This window comes from Physeter macrocephalus, chromosome 8, assembly GCF_002837175.3.
Source record: "Physeter macrocephalus isolate SW-GA chromosome 8, ASM283717v5, whole genome shotgun sequence".
Lineage (NCBI taxonomy): Eukaryota > Metazoa > Chordata > Mammalia > Artiodactyla > Physeteridae > Physeter > Physeter macrocephalus.
In genome coordinates this window covers 145,981,975-146,001,772 of record NC_041221.1, presented here as the reverse complement: position 1 = coordinate 146,001,772, position 19,798 = coordinate 145,981,975, and the positions used below count along the sequence as shown (strand labels likewise).

Genomic DNA, 19,798 nt, shown 5'->3' with positions numbered 1-19,798 from the left:
AATGTGATTCTTACGCATATTAAACAAAAGTACAACTTTCTCAAAAAAAAATTTTTTTAAAGCAAGTTTAAATAGCCAAGTTCTACTTTCAAGACAAACATACCAAGGACCTCAGCAGCCTCCAAATAAGTTTGAAAAACGACACAATACACATCTTCCCTGCTGTAATTAGACTTGAGGTGTACAACATGAACTGCAAAGTGTCCAAGACAAAACTCTTAATGCTTTTAAGCCTCTCAGCAAGGTTGCCAAAGGGGATCCACATGTCTCATTGTCTGGATCAGTCCAAAAGTGCTGTATCTAGAACTGATGCAAATTACTGCAATGTAAATAACTACTGTAATTTTGGGTGAAACGCAGTTGGAAAGGATAGTGACTGCTCCCTTTCTAAGTGTTCAAAACATACTAAAGTGCTCCCAAATCACACATTATTTGGTCCTCTCCCAGAACAAGTCATTTCCAGAGACCTCATTCTCAAACTTGACTGACCCAGGGAACCCACGGAAGGAGACGAATTACCTTGCAGCCATAGTTGCTGTGAATACCCTGGGCCCTACTTGGAAACTGGCCCATAAAGAATTGGGGACGAACATGACTACTTGATATCCAATTCACAGCTAAGACAACATTAATGAAAAAGCAGTGTTAGACTGATCTAAAACACTCCAAAATGAGTGGTAACATCATCAAATAAAGGCTCAAAGTCAGTCACTGTATTTTATTTACATAATTTATCTTAGATTTAGTTAATTTTTTTTTGTTTTTGGACAATTCATCCACTAAAATGAGCCGATCTCAAGAGTTGCCCCCCAACCTTGCCAAAGCAAATGACTTCTGCATAACTGGAAGTCATCTCCAAAGGACTTGCCCATGTTTTCCCCATTTCACTCATTCGATATTTGCACAAAAAATCTGCCCTTTGTCTTAAAAGTTGCCTGACTTGATGTTTAGGCAGAAGAGCAAATTTCATGTTACGATATTTCTGCAAGTGATTTTACATTTCCTTTTTTCCAGAAAGGTAGCTGCCAACTTAAATGTGTGACACAGTGGGGATAAAAGTTGATTATTAACTTTCAACAACTCCAGGGGTCCTTACCTGAAACCTCACACTTTGGTTCATTACACTTTAACTATTCAAAAAGTTACCTTAACCCCAAAGAATAGAAAGGCCCTGTTTAGTTCTTCAGGTCACAATGCCATCACTGGCTACAGTCTGTTACAGCCAAGACAAATGCAAATTACAATACTTTTAGGAGATGTAAAAACTATGCTGGGCTGGGCAGTTAGTTAAGCTACAAAGTAATTGATCACCCATGATGGAAGAGGTTCAAGATGATTCATACTTCCCTGTAAGAGACTACAAAAGTCACAAGCCCACATAGCAGTAACTGACAGCTAGCCAAAGTACAAGACATTTCTAAGTAACCTGGGGACATCTTAAAACAATTAATTGGCCTGGAAAACTGGGTCAGGGTTAGTCACAAAGCTCCTCATCCTTTCCTGGAAGAAAATGTGACAGTATGCCTTTTATATGGAAATTTCTTTGTATATGTGTATAAACTTGGTATGGCCTTAATGCTGCAGTTAAGGATTTGTTTGGCTACCACCTTAAGCAGCATGTTAAGCAATCGCTTCCTATTGTACATTTCTACTTCTCACTGGACTCTTAACCTTGAACAACCAATTAATTCCCCTCTGTCCCTTATTCCTCCCCATTTTTTGCATGAAGTCATAAATGTTATGGCAGTTATTTTTTGGCTTGTAAAAAAATCTATTTCTGCAGTTTGAAGATGGAATGTAAAATTTCTGTGATACATGTATATAAAAATATATTTATTGAACCATCCATATACACATATCCATGCTGATTCCAATGGAAAAAAAAATAAAGTTTTCTGAAATTTTCCCTGTGGTTAACTCATAGTTGTTACTAGTTAACCGACTTTATATTAGGAGAACTTTTGAAATCTCCCCATTACCCGAGAGAAACCTACATATCATCTGGAAAACATCATTTCACTTAAGACAAGGCTTTATGCTGTTCATTCAAGATATATTTATTGATAGGTGCTATGGGAGATACAAAGATGACTCAGACACAGATCCTGCCCATAAGGAGCTTACAGTCTAGTAGGGAGGATAGAACACATACATGGGATACATGGTCAGAGCTAGGTTTCAGTAAGATGTATCTAATATCGTGTAGAAAGTAGGCTGGGAATAAGAAGAGGTCAAGGAAGCTGAGAGGCCACTGAAATTATCTAAGTGAGGAGGAAGATGTGAAAGACTGCTGAGGTAGAACTGACAGGACTTAGCTGGACACTGGATTTGAGGAGTAAGGAAACAAGAAGCAGATGACTAAGACTGAGTCTAAGGTGACTAAGACATAAGTCTAAGGTGACTTAGACTTATGGCATGGGTGATGAAAAACTGAGAACAGAGTAAGTTTGGGAATTGAAACTTGGCGCATACAATTCTTGTGCATAAACACAAAGTGCCCAGGATATACTGGGCACAATCAGAAAGAAATAGCTAATTGCCCAGACCGGGGATGGAAGTACTTACTTCAAAATGACCGGTGACTTCCTCCCTCCTCTGCCCACCTCTCAAAATTTCCTAACAATCCCCTCCACTATGAAATGCATAGTGCCTATAATTTACTGAATTAAGTCTGATCTCTAGGCATGCCTCCCTTGTGAGAAAGAAAACAGAAATACATTAATTTATTAACTGAGTGAATCATCATTTATGGATGCTTTCATGTACCTCCAGGAGGAAGGAGGAATACAGAGATTAATCCTCAAGTCCTTGTCCTCCAGGAGATTATGGTCTCATAAGGTAGGTCTGCTCTAATTCTAGGTTGAAGGGGTAAGTTATTAGTTAAGAGAAAGGTATAAAGTATTCTAGGAACACATTTTAAAATGAAGGTTGGGACAGAATTTCAAACAGGAGAGACAATGTGTAAGGAAAGTAGATGAGAATAAATTTATTCCTCACTTCAAATTCTGCACAAATCAACCCCTAAAGGGGGGCTAACCTCTCATAAAACATCTTTTCTCTTAGGGGAGAAAAAAAAAAAGCTCGAACTAGGCCTTGAAAAAAACGGCTTTGATGGTAAGAGATTTGGGGGAGGTGGGGGTGGCGAGGAGAATGCAGATGCAAATCTATCTTCAGGGAAGTGAAGGCACTTGAAGCCACGGAATCAGCCATACCTGGCTTGTTAGACGAACCGTTAAGTAGTTCAGCATGGCTGGAGCATCCTTTCGTGAAGAACAGGGAAAATCATTGGAAAGGAAGATTAGGACCCTGATTCAAAAATGGTGCTGCCAGGCACTGAACAGGGTACATGCCTAAGACCAAATTGCTGCCCCTTAGGAGCTTACAGTTATAACAATACAAGGTGGAAAAAGCACCACTATGTACAGAATACAAAATGCTGAAGGATTTAGGAGAAAATTACAGCTGAGTTTCAGCTATTAACACATTAGGATACCCAATAGCTTTCTGACAGCTAGTAGTAAACCCATCCCTGAGGGGAACACAAGTTAATGTCCTTATTGACAACAGGCCCTGGTAGAATTGGGCATTAAAACAGTTCTAAGAAAACAGAAAACTTGGGTATGAAAATTGAGCTAATGAAGCAACGGGGTAAGCATATAAAATGTGGCTCCTTCCCTTTTCTCCCCACATCCTACCCTTTAACAGCTCTGGCTTACTAGAGCGAACATAGGGCAGGACTGGCAATTCCTGAATGTGCTTTAAGCTGACTTGAAACTCTGTACTAGTAATCTGGGCCATCTATCTTTTGAAAACTGAAGGGGTTATACAATTCACCTTAGTCCTTTCCAGCACTAATATTCTAAGAATTCCAGGAGTCTCTTGTTTCTTGTGGTAACCATCAGTATGGGAAGAAAAACTTTATGGAACTATTCTGATGTTTCTCACTTAAAATTATGATTTTTCTCTTTTATATAAACCATAAATGATTCCTAACCCATCAGCTAAGTTCCACGCCCACCCCACTCTTCTTCAAAACCAACATCTACCTATACAATTTATTTTTAACATCATGCGTTCTGCATAATCTATTTAAAGTGTACACTGAATCTTTAAAGAAAGGAAGTCCCTTCTTCTTTCCTACTTCCTTATGTCTTCTTATTTAAAAGGCCCAAATCAGGGTACGTACGCTCCTCATAAAAACATTTAAGAATTTAAACCAAACCCAAAGTCAAACAGGTGACAACAAAGTTTAGGGAGATTATCAGTAACCAAAGTGGTTAATACAGCAATAGTTAAAACTGTTTATATACATATTAAATGATATAATCATCCCTCTAACTACTACCAATAATACAGGCAAACTTCCCATAAATGGGTTTCCAAAAAATAAATACTTGCTAAAGTAATTCAACAGTGAATTTTTGGTAAGCATCGCTTACTTTTTTAAAAAACAAAGACACATTGGATGGATACAAGTCCCTCAGGAATCTGTGACACTGGACACATTTCAAAGTAATAAGCACGTATGGATTTCTGTAACTGTTCAGGTCACATGGTTTATGGAAGTAAGAGGAGAAATGATTTCCAATACTATTTTCCTCTCACTGGGAACTAAAAAAAAGCTACCAGGTTCAAGTGGAAACTGGAAGAGAGGAGACTTCAAAAGTCATGCAATCAAAGACAAACAGAGGCTTCCCTGGTGGCACAGTGGTTAAGAATCTGCCTGCCAATGCAGGGGACAAGGGGTTTGAGCCCCAGTCCAGGAAGATCCCACATGCTGCGGAGCAACTAAGCCCATGAGCCACAACTACTGAGCCTGCGCTCTAGAACCCGCGAGCCACAGCTGCTGAATCCCACGCGACGGAACTACTGAAGCCCGTGTGCATAGAGCCCGTGCTCTGCAACAAGAGAAGCCACTGCAATGAGAAGGCCATGCACTGCAACGAATAGCAGCCCCCACTCACCGCAACAAAGGGCAGCCCCCGCTCACCGCAACTAGAGAAAGCCCGCCCACAGCAACGAAGACCCAACGCAGCCAAAAATAAATTTAAAAAAAAAAAAAAAAAAAAGAAAAGAAAAACAACTTTGATTCTAAGCCAATACATAAGCATAATCATAAGCAAAACTGGTTAAGGGCTGTAGGCCACCTTTAATCAACTTCTCACTCAACTCACTCAGGCCATTATGAAAGACTGCTTCATGAAAGCATGAGCAAAGCAGTCTAATTTCAGCATCATCCTGAGTTAGATACATATCTACTAAAAAGAATGAAAATAAAAGTTTTATCTCACACGTGCCACCATTTCTTCTTTAATTCAGTCTAGCAAAAGTTCACAAGCCTATCTATGGTCCCCAAAACCTCAATATTACAGTAAACACAAATTCTAAAAGGTATTACTACCTTAAAACCACAAATCCTTGTTTAATTATCTAGTACAATATGGCCATTACTTGATGAGCAACTTTAACCTACAACCCCATCCCACAAGACACTGCTAAGTTGCTAACACATTCTTTAAGGTTTCTAAAACATTTGCAAAAGAGTACCTCTAACTGTCCACTGCCCATCTGTGGTATATTAGGCAGTTAGCTAGAACCTCAATTTCAAATAAATGCTAACTTGCTTCTTTTACAAGGTTCAAAATTGCTAAACTAAAAGTTCAACAATTATCTAATTTGTATGCAGTTCCTGCAGAGATTCTTTCAAGTAGCACAAAAATATAACTTTAATATAAAAGATATTTTCAGATCAGCAGATTTGACAAATGTAATCATTTACTTAAAATAAGCCACAACATGAACAATGGTCTACAAATTTAAACCTCATAGAAAGAAATTTTCATAAAGATTCGAACAAATTGTTTTCTATAAAGTGCCACGTTTTCCACTAAATCATTAAACTCTACAAAGGTTTTCAAATATAAAAGGGATGAAGAAAAGCATCAGAGGATGGCAGTTATAAGCAAAACACAACTTGTTATAAACTCATCTGTATGATGCTATGATAAAAATATTACTTCCATATCTAGATTAAATTGTACTAAATGTATTATCAAACCAGATGAGAAAATAATCTAGTAACTCAATGTTACTGTGTTACCATACAGTCTGCAAAGCCCTACAAATTGAATGTTTACGCACCTACTTTACCCCAAAGGAAATGGAGAACAGTAATGCTAACCTTGATCCGAATGTTTGCAGACTCAAGTCTCTATACTGTAGTTATTTCATGCCCTATGCCCCTAATGTCATTCAAATATAAATAGGTAGGTATTATGGTTCTAGAGAAAAAGCAAGAGTTTTGGAAGCCAATCTGCTCCTAAGCTGCATGGATGTCAGGCCTCTGATGTCATTTCTTCATCTATTACTTTGGGAGAAATCACACCTAATCCACAGGGTTATAGTTGTGAAAATTTAGCTGTCTAACCTAAAACTAAAGTGCAATTCAACTAACACTGTAGTAGTAACCTACTCATCCAAAGCCAAATAATTATTTTTGCATTATCCATTTCACTGCTCCACAGCAACAGCTCAAAAAGTTGAGAACACAGGAGACACAAGTAAAGCCCAACCTCAGCATAAAAGCAAACAAAATTATTTTTGTACAGCCAAGATCTATTTATTTTCAACAGATCTTAAAAGAGACCCACTGAACCAAAGTAGTCTTACCTAGCTAAAATATTCATGCGTGAAGGGTTTTAAACTCAGAAAAGAACTGCATGTTGGGTCATTCCTACAGATGAAAAATTATGTTGAATGTGATGAGTTGATGCTGTCTACAGAAAATCTTGCCCTAATCTATTTTATTTTCACTTTCTAACTGTGAAATATGTGAATATATGTTTATCTAGGGTGACATGTTTATTCCATCAGCAATAATGTAATCAATGATAGCTGGATACTTAATAGTGTTAATGATGACACTAAATCCTATTTATAAAGTCCAATGCTAGTCAAAACACCATAATATCCCAATTATGATAACTTGAAATTACTAAAGCAACCTTTTCTGAAATTATGCAGTAATCCCCTGCAATAAATTACAAGCAGCATCTAGTACATTGCTACTACCTCTCCAAATTAAAAAAAAAAAAAACACAATTGGTACAGATAAAGGAAAGCTGAGATTATTACTTACAGTAGTTGTTACTCTAATTCCTGAGAGAGATTTACTTGCTAATTTGTTTATTTTTCTGAGGCTCTATTTCAAAGGAAGGACAACTTTCACTGCAGTTGTCCTAGAGTCCACCATTCCACCCACCATGAATTATAGGAGTAGGGACTACCTGTGTTCTCAATGGGGTTGCTTCATTTTCAAAGAGCACTTGGCACACTGGCCCCCACCCAGCAAACCCTAGATGTAGGGTATGCATCTCCCTCCACCCCCAACCCACCAAAACTCCCACACATTTCTGCATGTCCTCTAGGATATAGTAACAGCCCCCAGTTGAGAAACACTGCACCTAGTTAGTGCCCTTTAAAGCTCTGTTCTAAGGAGGAAGAACATTTTGAAATGTACGGTTTAACATTCACTTATGAAAAATGGTTTCTAGGTTATCTATAATTTATCACCAAACACTTACTGCAACTTAATTTTTTTCTCAAAAATAACTCAGGCTAAATTTTCTTCTTTCTACCACAAGCTTAATATAAGCTACGAAAGTACAAGCTGAATTTCTTCCAATTATCACTGGCCTGGGCCAAATGAAGTGGTTACCAATTAGTTATTTAAACTGACCCAAAACACAGCCATGTGACTCAGTTATATAAGTTTCTTTATGCGAAAGAAATGTTACCAATTTTCAAATATTTGCGGTACTGAGGGTCAACTGATAACATCAAACTTCATTTTAGTTTAAGGCTACACCCTTCAGCAAACCTAGGGATTCCCAGTAACAGCAAAACAAACATTCCTATTCCTACTAATATTCTATCCTCAAACAATAGTCCTAAAGATGAATACTGTTAAGAAAACAAATAAGTTAAATTTGACCACCTCATTGCCCTTCAATTAATGACAAGTTATAATGCAAAGGCTTGCTTCACAAACGTGTAAACAAAACCTTCACCCATCTCCCAAAGAGCACTTAAGAGTAACATACTATGCAAAACGAGTATTAGTCTATATTGCCAGATTAAATTTTCTTCCAGAAACATTTTAATAAAAATTGGCCATTTTCAAGAAACACCCACTGCATGCCCACCAATAAAAGAGAACCATAACAAAATAGAAAATTTACCATATGACTATGATTTAAGAAAAAAAACGAGTGCACACTCAAGCACACCAGCAAAGTCCAATATTAAAGTCACATTCTTTCTTATGGGCCATGATTAGGATTCTGAAGAGACACTGAAATAAAACTTAATACAAGTGCTGAACTACTCAGGTCAAAGGACCTCTACAGAAGCATCTGACCTCAAAAGCATTCCAGTTTGAGACTCAATTTCAGAATAAGGCATAACAAATGAACACAAGACATACAGGGTGAAAAAGGGATTCTATAATTCCCAACATACTCTGAACCTAATAAAACAAATCTAAGTTTATTTTTTTTATTATTATTTTTCTTTAAACAATTGCCAAGACTGGAATCAAAGATAAATAGAAGGCACAACAGTTTAGCTCTGGTTTTTGTGTTATTCAGATCTTTGAAATTTTGGGGGGGTTTTTTGGTTTTTTTTTTTTTTTACAAATACAAATTAAACATGAAAAAACTCTACTTCAAAAAAAAATCTAACAGTTCAAGAAAAGCTTATCAGTTGCATTCTAGACATTTAAAACCTAACTCACAGTTCAAATTTCAATGGTAAAAACGGTAGGTTTTGGAACTGTTTTGCGACCATGTATCCAAAGAAAAACTCTACTAACACCTTTTATTCAGTTTTTAACCATACCAGAGAGAATCTAAAAATTTTTCAATAGCAATTTTTCCACACCAGAAGGTAGTCATGACTCTCAAAGAGACAATTTGGGTTCTTCCTGCCTTCAAAATGTTTATCAAATCCTGTAATTCTCACAGGCTTTTGAAACATGTAGAAAATAAGTAAGAAATATTCCAATGAATGAAACATACCAAATGTCAGTAATAAGCAAGACACATTCCTTTGGGGAAACTGTTAAAAAAAAATCCAGTCTATATATGCAAATAAAGCAAGAAAATGCAGTCTTTTTTTTTCTTCTTTAAAAATCCATTTTTCCTAAAATACCATTCCACAAAACTGGAAGTGAAGGACTAAAAGGTGGGGGGGTGGGGGTGAGAGGGGAAGGAGCACACACCAGTAACACAAAAAGTAGAATTGTACAAACTTAAGCAGTTTATCATAGACTAGGATCAGATTCTGAGATACCAAAGGTTGGCTGCAGAAATTCACCATTCTGTGGGAGCTAGGGTTTGTACTGCTGCCTGAAGATCGGTGAAGAGCAATTCACTGCCTTGGAGCAATGCCCCTTCCCACTCCAAATCCTGGTTTCTGCACCATGCCTCCACGGGGTGGGCCTCTCATCCCACCACCCAGCCCACCTCGAGGGCCTCCAGGTCCCCGAAGGCGGTTATCTCGGCGGTCCCCTTCCCGGGCGGCTCGAGTCTTCTTTTCTTCCACATTCAGACGGACCTCACCTCTGAACATGATGGGCTGTAAGAACCAAGGCGAACAGACTTACACAGACTGCTTATGGGCTACTGACTACCAAAGACAAAACAAAGCTATAAAACAAAGACAAAACAAGGAACCAGCAGCTTACAAATCAGCTACGTTCTCACAGTGTTTTTTGTCTCAAACTCAGAACACATAATTTTCCCATTAACAGATACATGGAAAAGCAGTTAGGTATGCAAGCTAGTTCAAAAGTCAAAAAGTCAATTTAAACAGTGCAGCAGAGTAACTCTCTTTGTACTTATTAAAGCACATCTTATATTCCCACAGAATTATATAAATAGAATATAAATAAAAATTGCCACCTTCTCCATGGATTGGGAGGCTTAGAATAAAATCCCATCATCACCTAATGTGGAAAGACTTTGCTGCACATGTTTATGCAAAGTACATATACGTCTCAAAAACATCATGAATTTCATCTAAATATAATCTTAAAATGCTATTTGCCTGAACAGAATTTGGGAAAATACTGAAGATAATAAAGATACCAGATCTTAGTGCAGGAAAAAAAAGTTACTTCCCACTAAGTCTTGGGCTTTCTTTTTTGCCAAGAGAAGTACAGAAAACAAAGGGTTACTCAAGATTCCAATAAACTTAATTTACGCTCCTTGCTGGTACTCAGTGGTTTTCTACTGTAATATTTTTTAAAATAAACATCTAACAGTACTTACTATGCAGAGAAGTATTCTATATACTTCACTTTTATTATCTAATTTAATCTTCACAACAACCCTTTCAAGGTTGTTAGCACACCTATTTTATAGAGACCAGCAAACTATGCGCCAGGGAGGTTAATGAACAAGACTGCACGGGTCACAAGGCTAGTGAGAGACAGAATAGCAATGTAAACCAAGGCATCCTGACAGGAAAGCATAAGCTTTGAACTGACACAGCATGGTCAGACACCACGGTCATATTCTACAAGCTATTTCTGTACTCATAAAAAATTACTGAAGGGGGCTTCCCTGGTAGCGAAGTGGTTAAGACTCTGCACTCCCAATGCAGGGGGCCCGGGTTCAATCCCTGGTCAGGGAACTAGATCCCACGTGCATGCCACAACCAAGAGTTTGCATGCTACAACTAAGGAGCTGGACAGCCACAACTAAGGAGCCCGCCTACTGCAACTAAGGAGCCAGCAAGCCGCAACTAAGGAGCCCGCCAGCTGCAACTAAGACCTGCTGCAACCAAATAAATAAATAAATATTAAAAAATTAAGAACAAACCAAAACAAAAAAAAGAAGTCTAAAAAAAATTCCTGAAGGGAGTACGGTAGACTTCTACCAATACAGTGAGGTGAGGGAAAGGCAAGCTACATCTGAAGTCACCAGAGTACACAGGAATGATATGAAAGTGCATGTGAGGAAACCTGCATGGGGGTGGGGCAGGGGAGCCTCTTTTGAGCTCTGACTCTAAAGTGAATTTTAAATTCTGATTAAATATATACTTATATTTGTACATTTATAAGTATTTTAACACAAATTTACAAATATTTATATATATATATATTTTTTATATACACAGCATATAAATCACACACATTAATGTGAAGTGCTGTTCCTGGTAATGTTCTAGATACAATGGAAAAAATAAAATCATTTAAAGTGTGAAAGATAAGGAGAGGTTAGGACTGCGGATATTTTAAAAGGTAGTTATGGAAGATACCTCTAAGGAGGTATCACAAGAATAGAAGCAATGTGAATGAAAAAAGGTAGCAGACATACCACTTTCTGAGGAAATTTACCTCAACAATTCCTATGCATAACGATGCCATGCCTTACCCACAGGGGTTAAATGAAACACCAAAGCCCTCATCTTGTATAATTAACTGGAAGCAAGCTATCAGGCCTGACCTTGTTTGGCCCCACTGGAGTATCATACCATCTAAGAAAATACAAAGTCAAGGCTGCACCAAAGTGTGGCCCCTGGATCTCTTGCATGCTCAATGGTGGATTTATCAACAAAGCCTACTGGACATCTCTGGGTTCAGTATTCTGTGTCCTGGGTGACATAAGCCATTATTCTCTCCACACTTCTCAGGGTTTGCAGGAGATGCTTCACAAAAATAGTGGTCCAACAGTTTGATAGATAATGCACATTTCAGATTAAGGCTAACTTAATGTTATGACCACAACATTAAACTCTGTAATATACCCATTAACATTTTGCAGAACATCAGAGGTTCTGGAGAACCTCTGGGAAATAATGATCTACAACATTTCTAACTAATGTGGTTAATAAAATGTGTAAGTTTTAACTGGCAGAGACTGAAAGCACATTAGTGGTTGCCAGGGGCTGGGGAGAGAGGATATGGGGAAAAACTGCTTCATGGGTAAGGGATTTACTTTTGATGAAAATGTTTTGCAACTAGATAGGTGATGCTTGCAGAACAATGTGTATTAAATGCCACTGAATTGCACACTGTATTATTTTTTAATGAAATTTTTTGTTTTGTTTTGTTTCTGGCCACGCTGGATCTTCATGGCTGTATGCAGGCTTTCTCTAGTTGCAGCGAGCAGGGGCTACTCTTCGTTGTGGTGTGCAGGCTTCTCATTCCAGTGGGTTCTCTTGCTGTGGAGCACAGGCTCTAGGCTCATGGGCTTCAGTAGCTGCACAGCACGTGGGCTCGGTAGTTGCGGCACATGGGCCCTAGAGCACACGGGCTTCAGTAGTCGTGGCGCATGGGCTCAGTTGCTGCAGTGCACAGGCTCTAGGGTGCACAAGCCTCAGTAGTTGTGGTGCACAGGCTCAGTGGTTGTGGCTCGCGGGCCCTAGAACACAGACTCAGTAGTTGTGGCGCACGGGCTTAGTTGCTCCACGGCGTGTGGGATCTTCCCAGACCAGGGCTCAAACCCATGTCCCCTGCATTGGCAGGCAGATTCTTAACCACTGTGCCAACAGGGAAGTCTTGAACTGTACACTTTAAAACGGTTAGTTTTGTTATGTGAATTTCACCTCAATTGAAAAAAAAGTGAGGTCTTAAAACTCCCACACCCATCTCAGTAAATTAACCGTGTTTACACCTTTGTTCTTCTCTACTACTACAGAAAGTGTTTTTTTACTAATGAAAGACGTGGGGGAAGGAAAGAGCTCTTTAAGAACACAGAAATAAGATTCTGATTCTACAAATCCCTCTATTATTAGAGAAAGTACTGTTAATAAAAGTGCCTTAAGGTAGGGTGACTCCAAACCCAGACAACTTACAGAACCAAAAAAGCTCCTCATAGTTACACCCAAACAGTTATATATGAAGACTACAAATATACCTGCTAAACAAACTGATTCTAAGTTATCTTGGCTAAAAATAACCTAACATTTAATTCATCACTTACACCAGAAGCCACTACCAAAGAAAGGAACTGCATAAATCTCAGTGCATTGGCTACCATAGTTATTTCATTCTCCATCATGCACATATTCAAAAAGTACGTTATTTAGATGGCAGTTTTGTTTTTCTAACTCCCAGGCAGTTCTTTTAATAATGGTTAAACATGATGGAAAATATTACCCAGACATGTTGGAATAAACTACGCTTTACATATAAGACATAGTTTTAAAGATGAATACATTAAAAGACCAAAGATACAGAAAATCAAGATGAAAAACTGCTTACCCTGTTGCTAAGCACCTTCTGAACAGGCTCAGAATCATCAAACACAACGAACCCAAAATTGGGTAATTTCCCACCGCTGTTAATACGCAGCTCCACCACATTTCCATAATCTGCAAGTGGAACACAGATTCTCAAATAACTTAGAACATTTCCTTTAAGTATTACACATGCACTGTGCAATGACAGCCACTAGTAACACATGGTTACAAAGCATGTGAACTGTGGCTATTCCAAAATAAGATGTGCCCTACGTGCAACATACACACTGGATTTCAGACTTAGGATAGGCTGATGGAAAGTATCTCATGTTTGTACATATTAAGATGATGTCTTAGATACACTGGGTTAAATAAAATATTATTAAAATTAAATTATCCAGGTTCTTTTTGCCTTTTAAAATGTTACTACAAAACTTAAAATTATACTTGTGGCTCATCTTCTATTTCTATTGGATAGCACTGTATTAAATGAATCTAGTATTTAAAACTCAACAACCTACTTTGAAAAAAATCTTTAAGCTCTGATTTGTCCACCTCATGAGGCAGGTTGCCGATAAAGAGTTGGTGACTGTCAGGGTGTCTCACGATTCTTCGGGGCTCAACGTCACCTTGCTCACCAGCCTCACGGACTGAAGAGGAAACAAATAGCAGCAAGGAATGAGAAAGAAGACAACTTTCAGTGACTGTTCCATTCAACAGTTCTCTCTACCCCTAAATACAGGCAATTCCATTAACTCCACAACATATTTTTTTAAATCTAAGTACACACAAGCATCAACTGCCCTCCCAAAACAAGCTCTCACCCTCAACAGGCTCAGACTAAAGAAGCCACCCTTCTGAGCTCTCACCTGGTCTAGGTCCCCTCTGGGGAGGAACATTTATTCGCTGTTCTCGCACCCTTTGATCCCTCTGAGGCCTCTGTGGTGGAATCTGAGATTCAGGCTTAGACTCCGGACGAGGCTAAAAAATGTATAACGTTAACTTTTGTGTAAGAACAAAGCAAGCTTACCTTTTTTTCTTGTGAAGTATCCTAGCTAACAATAAGGTTTAAACTACAAAATGACAATTCCTTCATTCTCTCACCAAAAAAAAAAAAAACAACACATTAAAAATCACCTTGTAACACAGATGTAGAGAACAAACGTATGGACACCAAGGGAGGAAAGCAGCGGGGGGGGCGGGGGGGGATGAATTGGGTGATTGGGATTGACATGTATACACTGATGTGTATAAAATTGATGACTAATAAGAACCTGCTGTATAAAAAAATAAAATAAAATTCAAAAATTTTTTAAAAAAAATCATCTTGTACCCTTCTCTGCCTTATTCATTAAACTTCTGTGAAATCACATTGCATGAAAATACAAGTAAATTTGCCTAATATGCAAGCTTAATTAGAAACTCACCTGTGAAGCTGGTACTTTAACAACATGAGGTGGTATCCCAGTAACTGGAACAGCTCCACTGGGTGGAAGGTTCTTACTGGTCACAGATGCCCAAGAAAAGGTCTAAGGGAACGCACCAACATCAGCTGATTACACTACTTATCATAACAATATAAACGTATTACCTTTTAGGCTTCCCTGGTGGTACAGTGGTTAAGAATCCGCCTGCCAATGCAGGGTACACGGGTTCAAGCCCTGGGCCAGGAAGATCCCACATGCCACGGAGCAACTAAGCCCATGTGCCACAACTACTGAGCCTGCGCCACACCTACTGAAGCCTGGCACGCAGAGCCCGTGCTCCACAATAAGAGTAGCCACCGCAATGAGAAGCCCATGTACCACAACCAAGAGTAGCCCCTGCTCGCCACAACTAGAGAAAGACCACACACAACGAAGACCCAACACAGCCAAAAATAAATAAATAAATTTATTTTTAAAAAAAGGTATTAGCTTTTGATTTCTTGTATATTACATGTGCCTCTCATTTTCAGAGGCAAGATGGAATTTATAAATAACTTGAGATTCCTTTTCCCCACTACTTAAAATTTAGTACTAAAACTCCTTAGGACTAATCATCAAGTATCAGCAAAGTATGAGAGGCTACTTTCACATAATTTCAAGTTTGTGAATCAAAGAAAATTCTCCTTCCAAAAACCAGCTCTTCCTCCTATGATTCTCTCAATCTATAACCCAATTACACCAACTTTAGAATCTTCTTGAGTTATTTCAATCAACACCAAAATCAGCAAATCCTGTTATTTACCTCTTAAATCTCTTCTCCATCTCCACTGCCATGACCCTAATCCAAGATGTCATTACCTCTCTCCAGAACTACTATAATTAAGCCACCTAACTTATCATCCATTCTCAATCCAGCCAACCTACTTTTCCACCTGCAAGCTAAAGTCATTTCACCATTTCTCTTTCCAGAAGCTTCCAGAGACCAAGAATTCTATCTACTTTACTGACAGTTCCTAAACCTAGAACAATGCCTAACGCAAAGACACTTAAAATAACTGTTAGACAAACGGCATTACAAGAACCCTGGCCCCATAAATACAGCACTAAAACATATTCCTTCAAGGAGTATCAACTGTAAAGGTTCTGTTAGTTCAGTTGTCATCATCTTGATGTGACTCAGGGACAGTAACTGAAAATCTTCAAACTTTTCAAATCAGGTATTCTAATTAGAAAAGTAGTTATACTTTAGCAATTTGTTTCTACTTCTACTGTAAAGTTGTCCTCAATTAGATTTCATAGAAAAGGGCAGGAGAAGTTGTGCCACGTTATTTTTTAAAGATAGACTATCACTTGTTTAACAAGCACACAGTAATCTGCAATTTGAAAGATGTAATATTAAAAAGAAGGTTTGTTGATGCAGTGATAAAATAGCACCTGAAATTTCTGGCCTAAAAAGTATTCAAGTTTCCTTAGAGAAGGGGAAAAACTACTTTTGATTTTATAAAGCAATATGCATCTTACTTCTTATCTGACGTATGGCTCAATATGGAAGAAACTTCCCTAAACAACCAATATGAAAATGCACCTACAAAAGTCAACCAAGCAACAATAAAGAAGAAGAGAGATTTTTAAAAATAGAAATGGAATAAAAATGAAGACACATTGCATACTCTCAAGTCCTCCTGCACTGTCTGGGCTATGTCCGCAGGCGCTGGAGAAGAACTCTTCTGAGCATCCTCAGGAGCAGTTTCTTCCAATACTGGCTCAGACTTTTCCTCTTGGACTTCAGACACAGGTTCTTGCTCTGGCTCTGGTTCAGGATCAGGTTCTGGTTCAGCAACAGGTTCTTCTAAATGTTCTTCTAAGTCATTGCTTTCATGGTAAAATTTGAGAAATATCATTCTGCTTCCATTGATTTCTAAGTCATTGCTTTCATGGTAAAATTTGAGAAATATCATTCTGCTTCCACTGATTTCTAAGTCATTGCTTTCATGGTAAAATTTGAGAAATATCATTCTGCTTCCACTGATTTAGCAAGAAATTCCTAGAGACCTGAACCTAAAAAACATAGCTCCCTTCTCCCCAAAAAGATCTAAGAATTATGTATTTGCGTATTAAAACAAGACAACTTTTTAGAAAAGCCCTCAGTGAGCAAATCTTAACTGCAGTCAGATTTGCTAAATTCTGATTAAGCAAATGCATCAAACAGATCAAAATGAACCAGAGCAGTGTTTCTCAGAATCCCAAAATTATTACAATTTACCTATCACATATCACAAAACTCTAATAGGCTATGGGGAGGTGGAAAGGTACAGTTTCAGTTTTTTCAAGATAAAAATTTCTAGAGATCTGCTGCACAATCATGTGCATATACTTAACACTACTATAAAGTACACTTAAAAATGGTTAAGAAGGTAAATTTTATGTTATGTGGTTTTTAGTATCAAAACTTTTTCTCATAAAAACACACAAGGAATTCTGGAGGAAAAAAAACCATCAGTTGTGATTCAGAATAGTTCTTAAACTTCCACATAAGTCACTTTAACAAACTGCAGACGCTTTCCGCCCCAGAAATTCTAATTTGGTAGGTTTGTGGTAGGACAACAAATCTTCATTTTCAACCAGCAACCCAGGTTAGTAAAGTCAGTCCCATCACCACACCTTGAGACACATTTGAAAGTATCCTTTAAGCACTGAATATTAACATTAAGGGTATCACAGGGCAACAAGTAAATATTAATTTATATTAATATATCCAACATATTTCTGTTCCAGTTGCAGATTTTAAAAAGCCTAAGATACAGTCACACATTTGTCTGAGCTAATAAATGAAGTTCTTTATTGCAACTTAACTCATGTCTGAATTTCTGTCAATTTATGTCTAAGTCCTTGCACACCTTCCATCTCAAAAGCACTTAAAGCTATGCCTTGATGTATTAATACTTGATAAAACCAAACCGAAAAGCAACTGATGGATATTATTTAAGTAGTCCTCAGGCTGCAATCTATATTAAACAAGTTATGTATTTATGTTACATACCAAAAGCAAAACCTTTCTTCTGGGAAATTATCACAATTTTCTGAGATAATTCTGAGCATTATGGCTGCCCTCCAACAAACAGAAAGACTAAACAACTCAAATTCTCATGCACCTCTGGACAGATGAACAAAGTTTTCCTTACCTGACAGTCTGATCATAGAAAGTTCCAGAATCATCAGGTACCACCTCAGGTGTCTGCTGTCTTTCTTCAGGTTCCTCTACTTCTTCTTCAGATTCTAAATGAGAAAAGAAATTTAACAATGTTCATCATGATAAAAAAGGCAATGAAATATGAAAAGTACACATACATAAAAAGATAAAGAAAATTGGGTAAAATCATGACATAGGCTTTAAGGACAGAAGTAAGGCCATGGTAATGTTTGGGTTACAAGCATGGAGTCTGAGGTCATATTGCCAGTAATCCAACGAAGGTTCTACCACCTAACTAGCTATATGACATCAGGCAAATGACCTCCGTGCATTTCAGTGCCCTAATTTATTAAAAGGGAACAACAGTTCCTAAAATACTTATCTGTAAGGCTGTTGTATTATACAATACAAAGCACTTAGAATTCTGAGTCATACAGAAAACACTAAAATACTAATTACTCTTAGCATTTAGAGACAAATCTCCATGGGTCGCTTGTGTTTCTGCACATCTTACAACTGAGGCAATGGCTAACCTTCGTTCCAGACTACCTTTTAAGAATATTTATACAGCAACACTCTGGGAAAACAGCGTCTCTCTCTCCAGAGCAACGGGCAGGCATGTTTGCTGCCCCATTATAAGGTTTTGGTTGCTGAAACTTAGGTTCCACTCTAGTAATGCACCCCACTGCACTGCAGGTATCATCTAAACTTCTGCAGTGTCCTACGGAAACTATGGCTAAGATGCTACTATTGTTGCTGTAATAACCTGTTTACTTCTGATTTAGGAGTTTGATGTCCTCTACCAATATCAGTGAAGTAGACTAACCTATCAGCCTCAAGAAGGTTAAAAACTCCAACCCTTCTTATGCCTTGACAATTAAAAGTTACTAATGAAAGATACAGAGAATTATGAAAACATTCAAGAAACCTACACTCTCTTCAGGTCAATCTGATGCCATCCAAAAAAATTTAGACAGGTAACTTACCTTCCTGAGGCTCAGTGACAAAGCCACCAAAGACCTCATCTTGGTATCTGAAGATATCATTATGAACATAGAACTTATTTGCAACAGAGCCCTGCAATGCCAACAGAAAGTTTTCATTTATTCAGCAAACTTTTAAAATTCCACATCACCCTACACCATCGTTCTCAACTAAAGGCAATACTGCCCACCCCAGGAGACATTTGGCAACTTCAGGAGACATTTCAGGTTTCCCATCGGGGAGGAGAGCTGACAACTACTGAGGAGAGGGCAGGGATGCTGCCAGACACCTTACGCCACACAGGACAGCCCCAAAGCAAGCAGTCACCCAGCCCCAAATGCCAATAAGGTCAAGGTTGAAAGGATCCCTGCTTTCCATTACATACTGTGTGCTTAAAATACCACCAGGTGAATATCCAAAAACTGACAAACTCTAAGTATTTAAGATGCCAAAGCCCAAACTTCAAATCATTTCTTGAACAATAAATACATATTACCAATTGCAACAGATATTTTAAAATTTGCTAAACCTCTATCCAAGAATATTGACACAAGCACTCAAACGTGTAGCTAAAAAGGTTTGCCTACCCTAGGTATAAGACACACCTACGTTGAAATCCAACTATGTCATTTACTAGTCATTCAATTTCTAAGGCTGTTTCTACATCTGCAAAATGAAGGATACCAACTTATACTTTAGAGCTTTGAATATTAAATGAGACAGTTTATGTAACAATCCATTATACTATGGTAATGTTAGGAACTTCCTCTTTAAAGGCAAAAAAGAACTAAATTTAGAATAATTAATAATCATCCCATGATCCCTTGAATATTTAGAAGTCCATCAACAATTTTAACACTATAGATAATCTAAGCCTTCCTCTAAAAATCATGACTAAAACGACTTCATGTAATTTTTCAAATAGACAACTGATTTTATATTCAAACAG

General features: G+C 37.9%; 1 protein-coding gene across 2 annotated transcripts in view; it reads right to left on the bottom strand.

Moving 5' to 3' along the window:
* Nucleotides 1-3,144: 3,144 nt before the first annotated feature.
* G3BP1 (G3BP stress granule assembly factor 1) overlaps nucleotides 3,145-19,798 on the bottom strand; it is a 36,583-nt gene continuing 19,929 nt past the window's right edge. For both annotated transcript variants that reach the window (XM_007107981.2, XM_007107982.4), the window contains 8 exons: nucleotides 18,852-18,942; nucleotides 17,858-17,951; nucleotides 16,346-16,547; nucleotides 14,676-14,777; nucleotides 14,118-14,229; nucleotides 13,770-13,898; nucleotides 13,271-13,380; nucleotides 3,145-9,636 (listed from right to left, as the gene is read on the bottom strand). In XM_007107981.2, coding sequence (XP_007108043.1) covers nucleotides 9,430-9,636; nucleotides 13,271-13,380; nucleotides 13,770-13,898; nucleotides 14,118-14,229; nucleotides 14,676-14,777; nucleotides 16,346-16,547; nucleotides 17,858-17,951; nucleotides 18,852-18,942 — 1,047 coding nt within the window. In that variant the 3' untranslated portion in view covers nucleotides 3,145-9,429. The remainder of the gene's footprint in view (nucleotides 9,637-13,270; nucleotides 13,381-13,769; nucleotides 13,899-14,117; nucleotides 14,230-14,675; nucleotides 14,778-16,345; nucleotides 16,548-17,857; nucleotides 17,952-18,851; nucleotides 18,943-19,798) is intronic.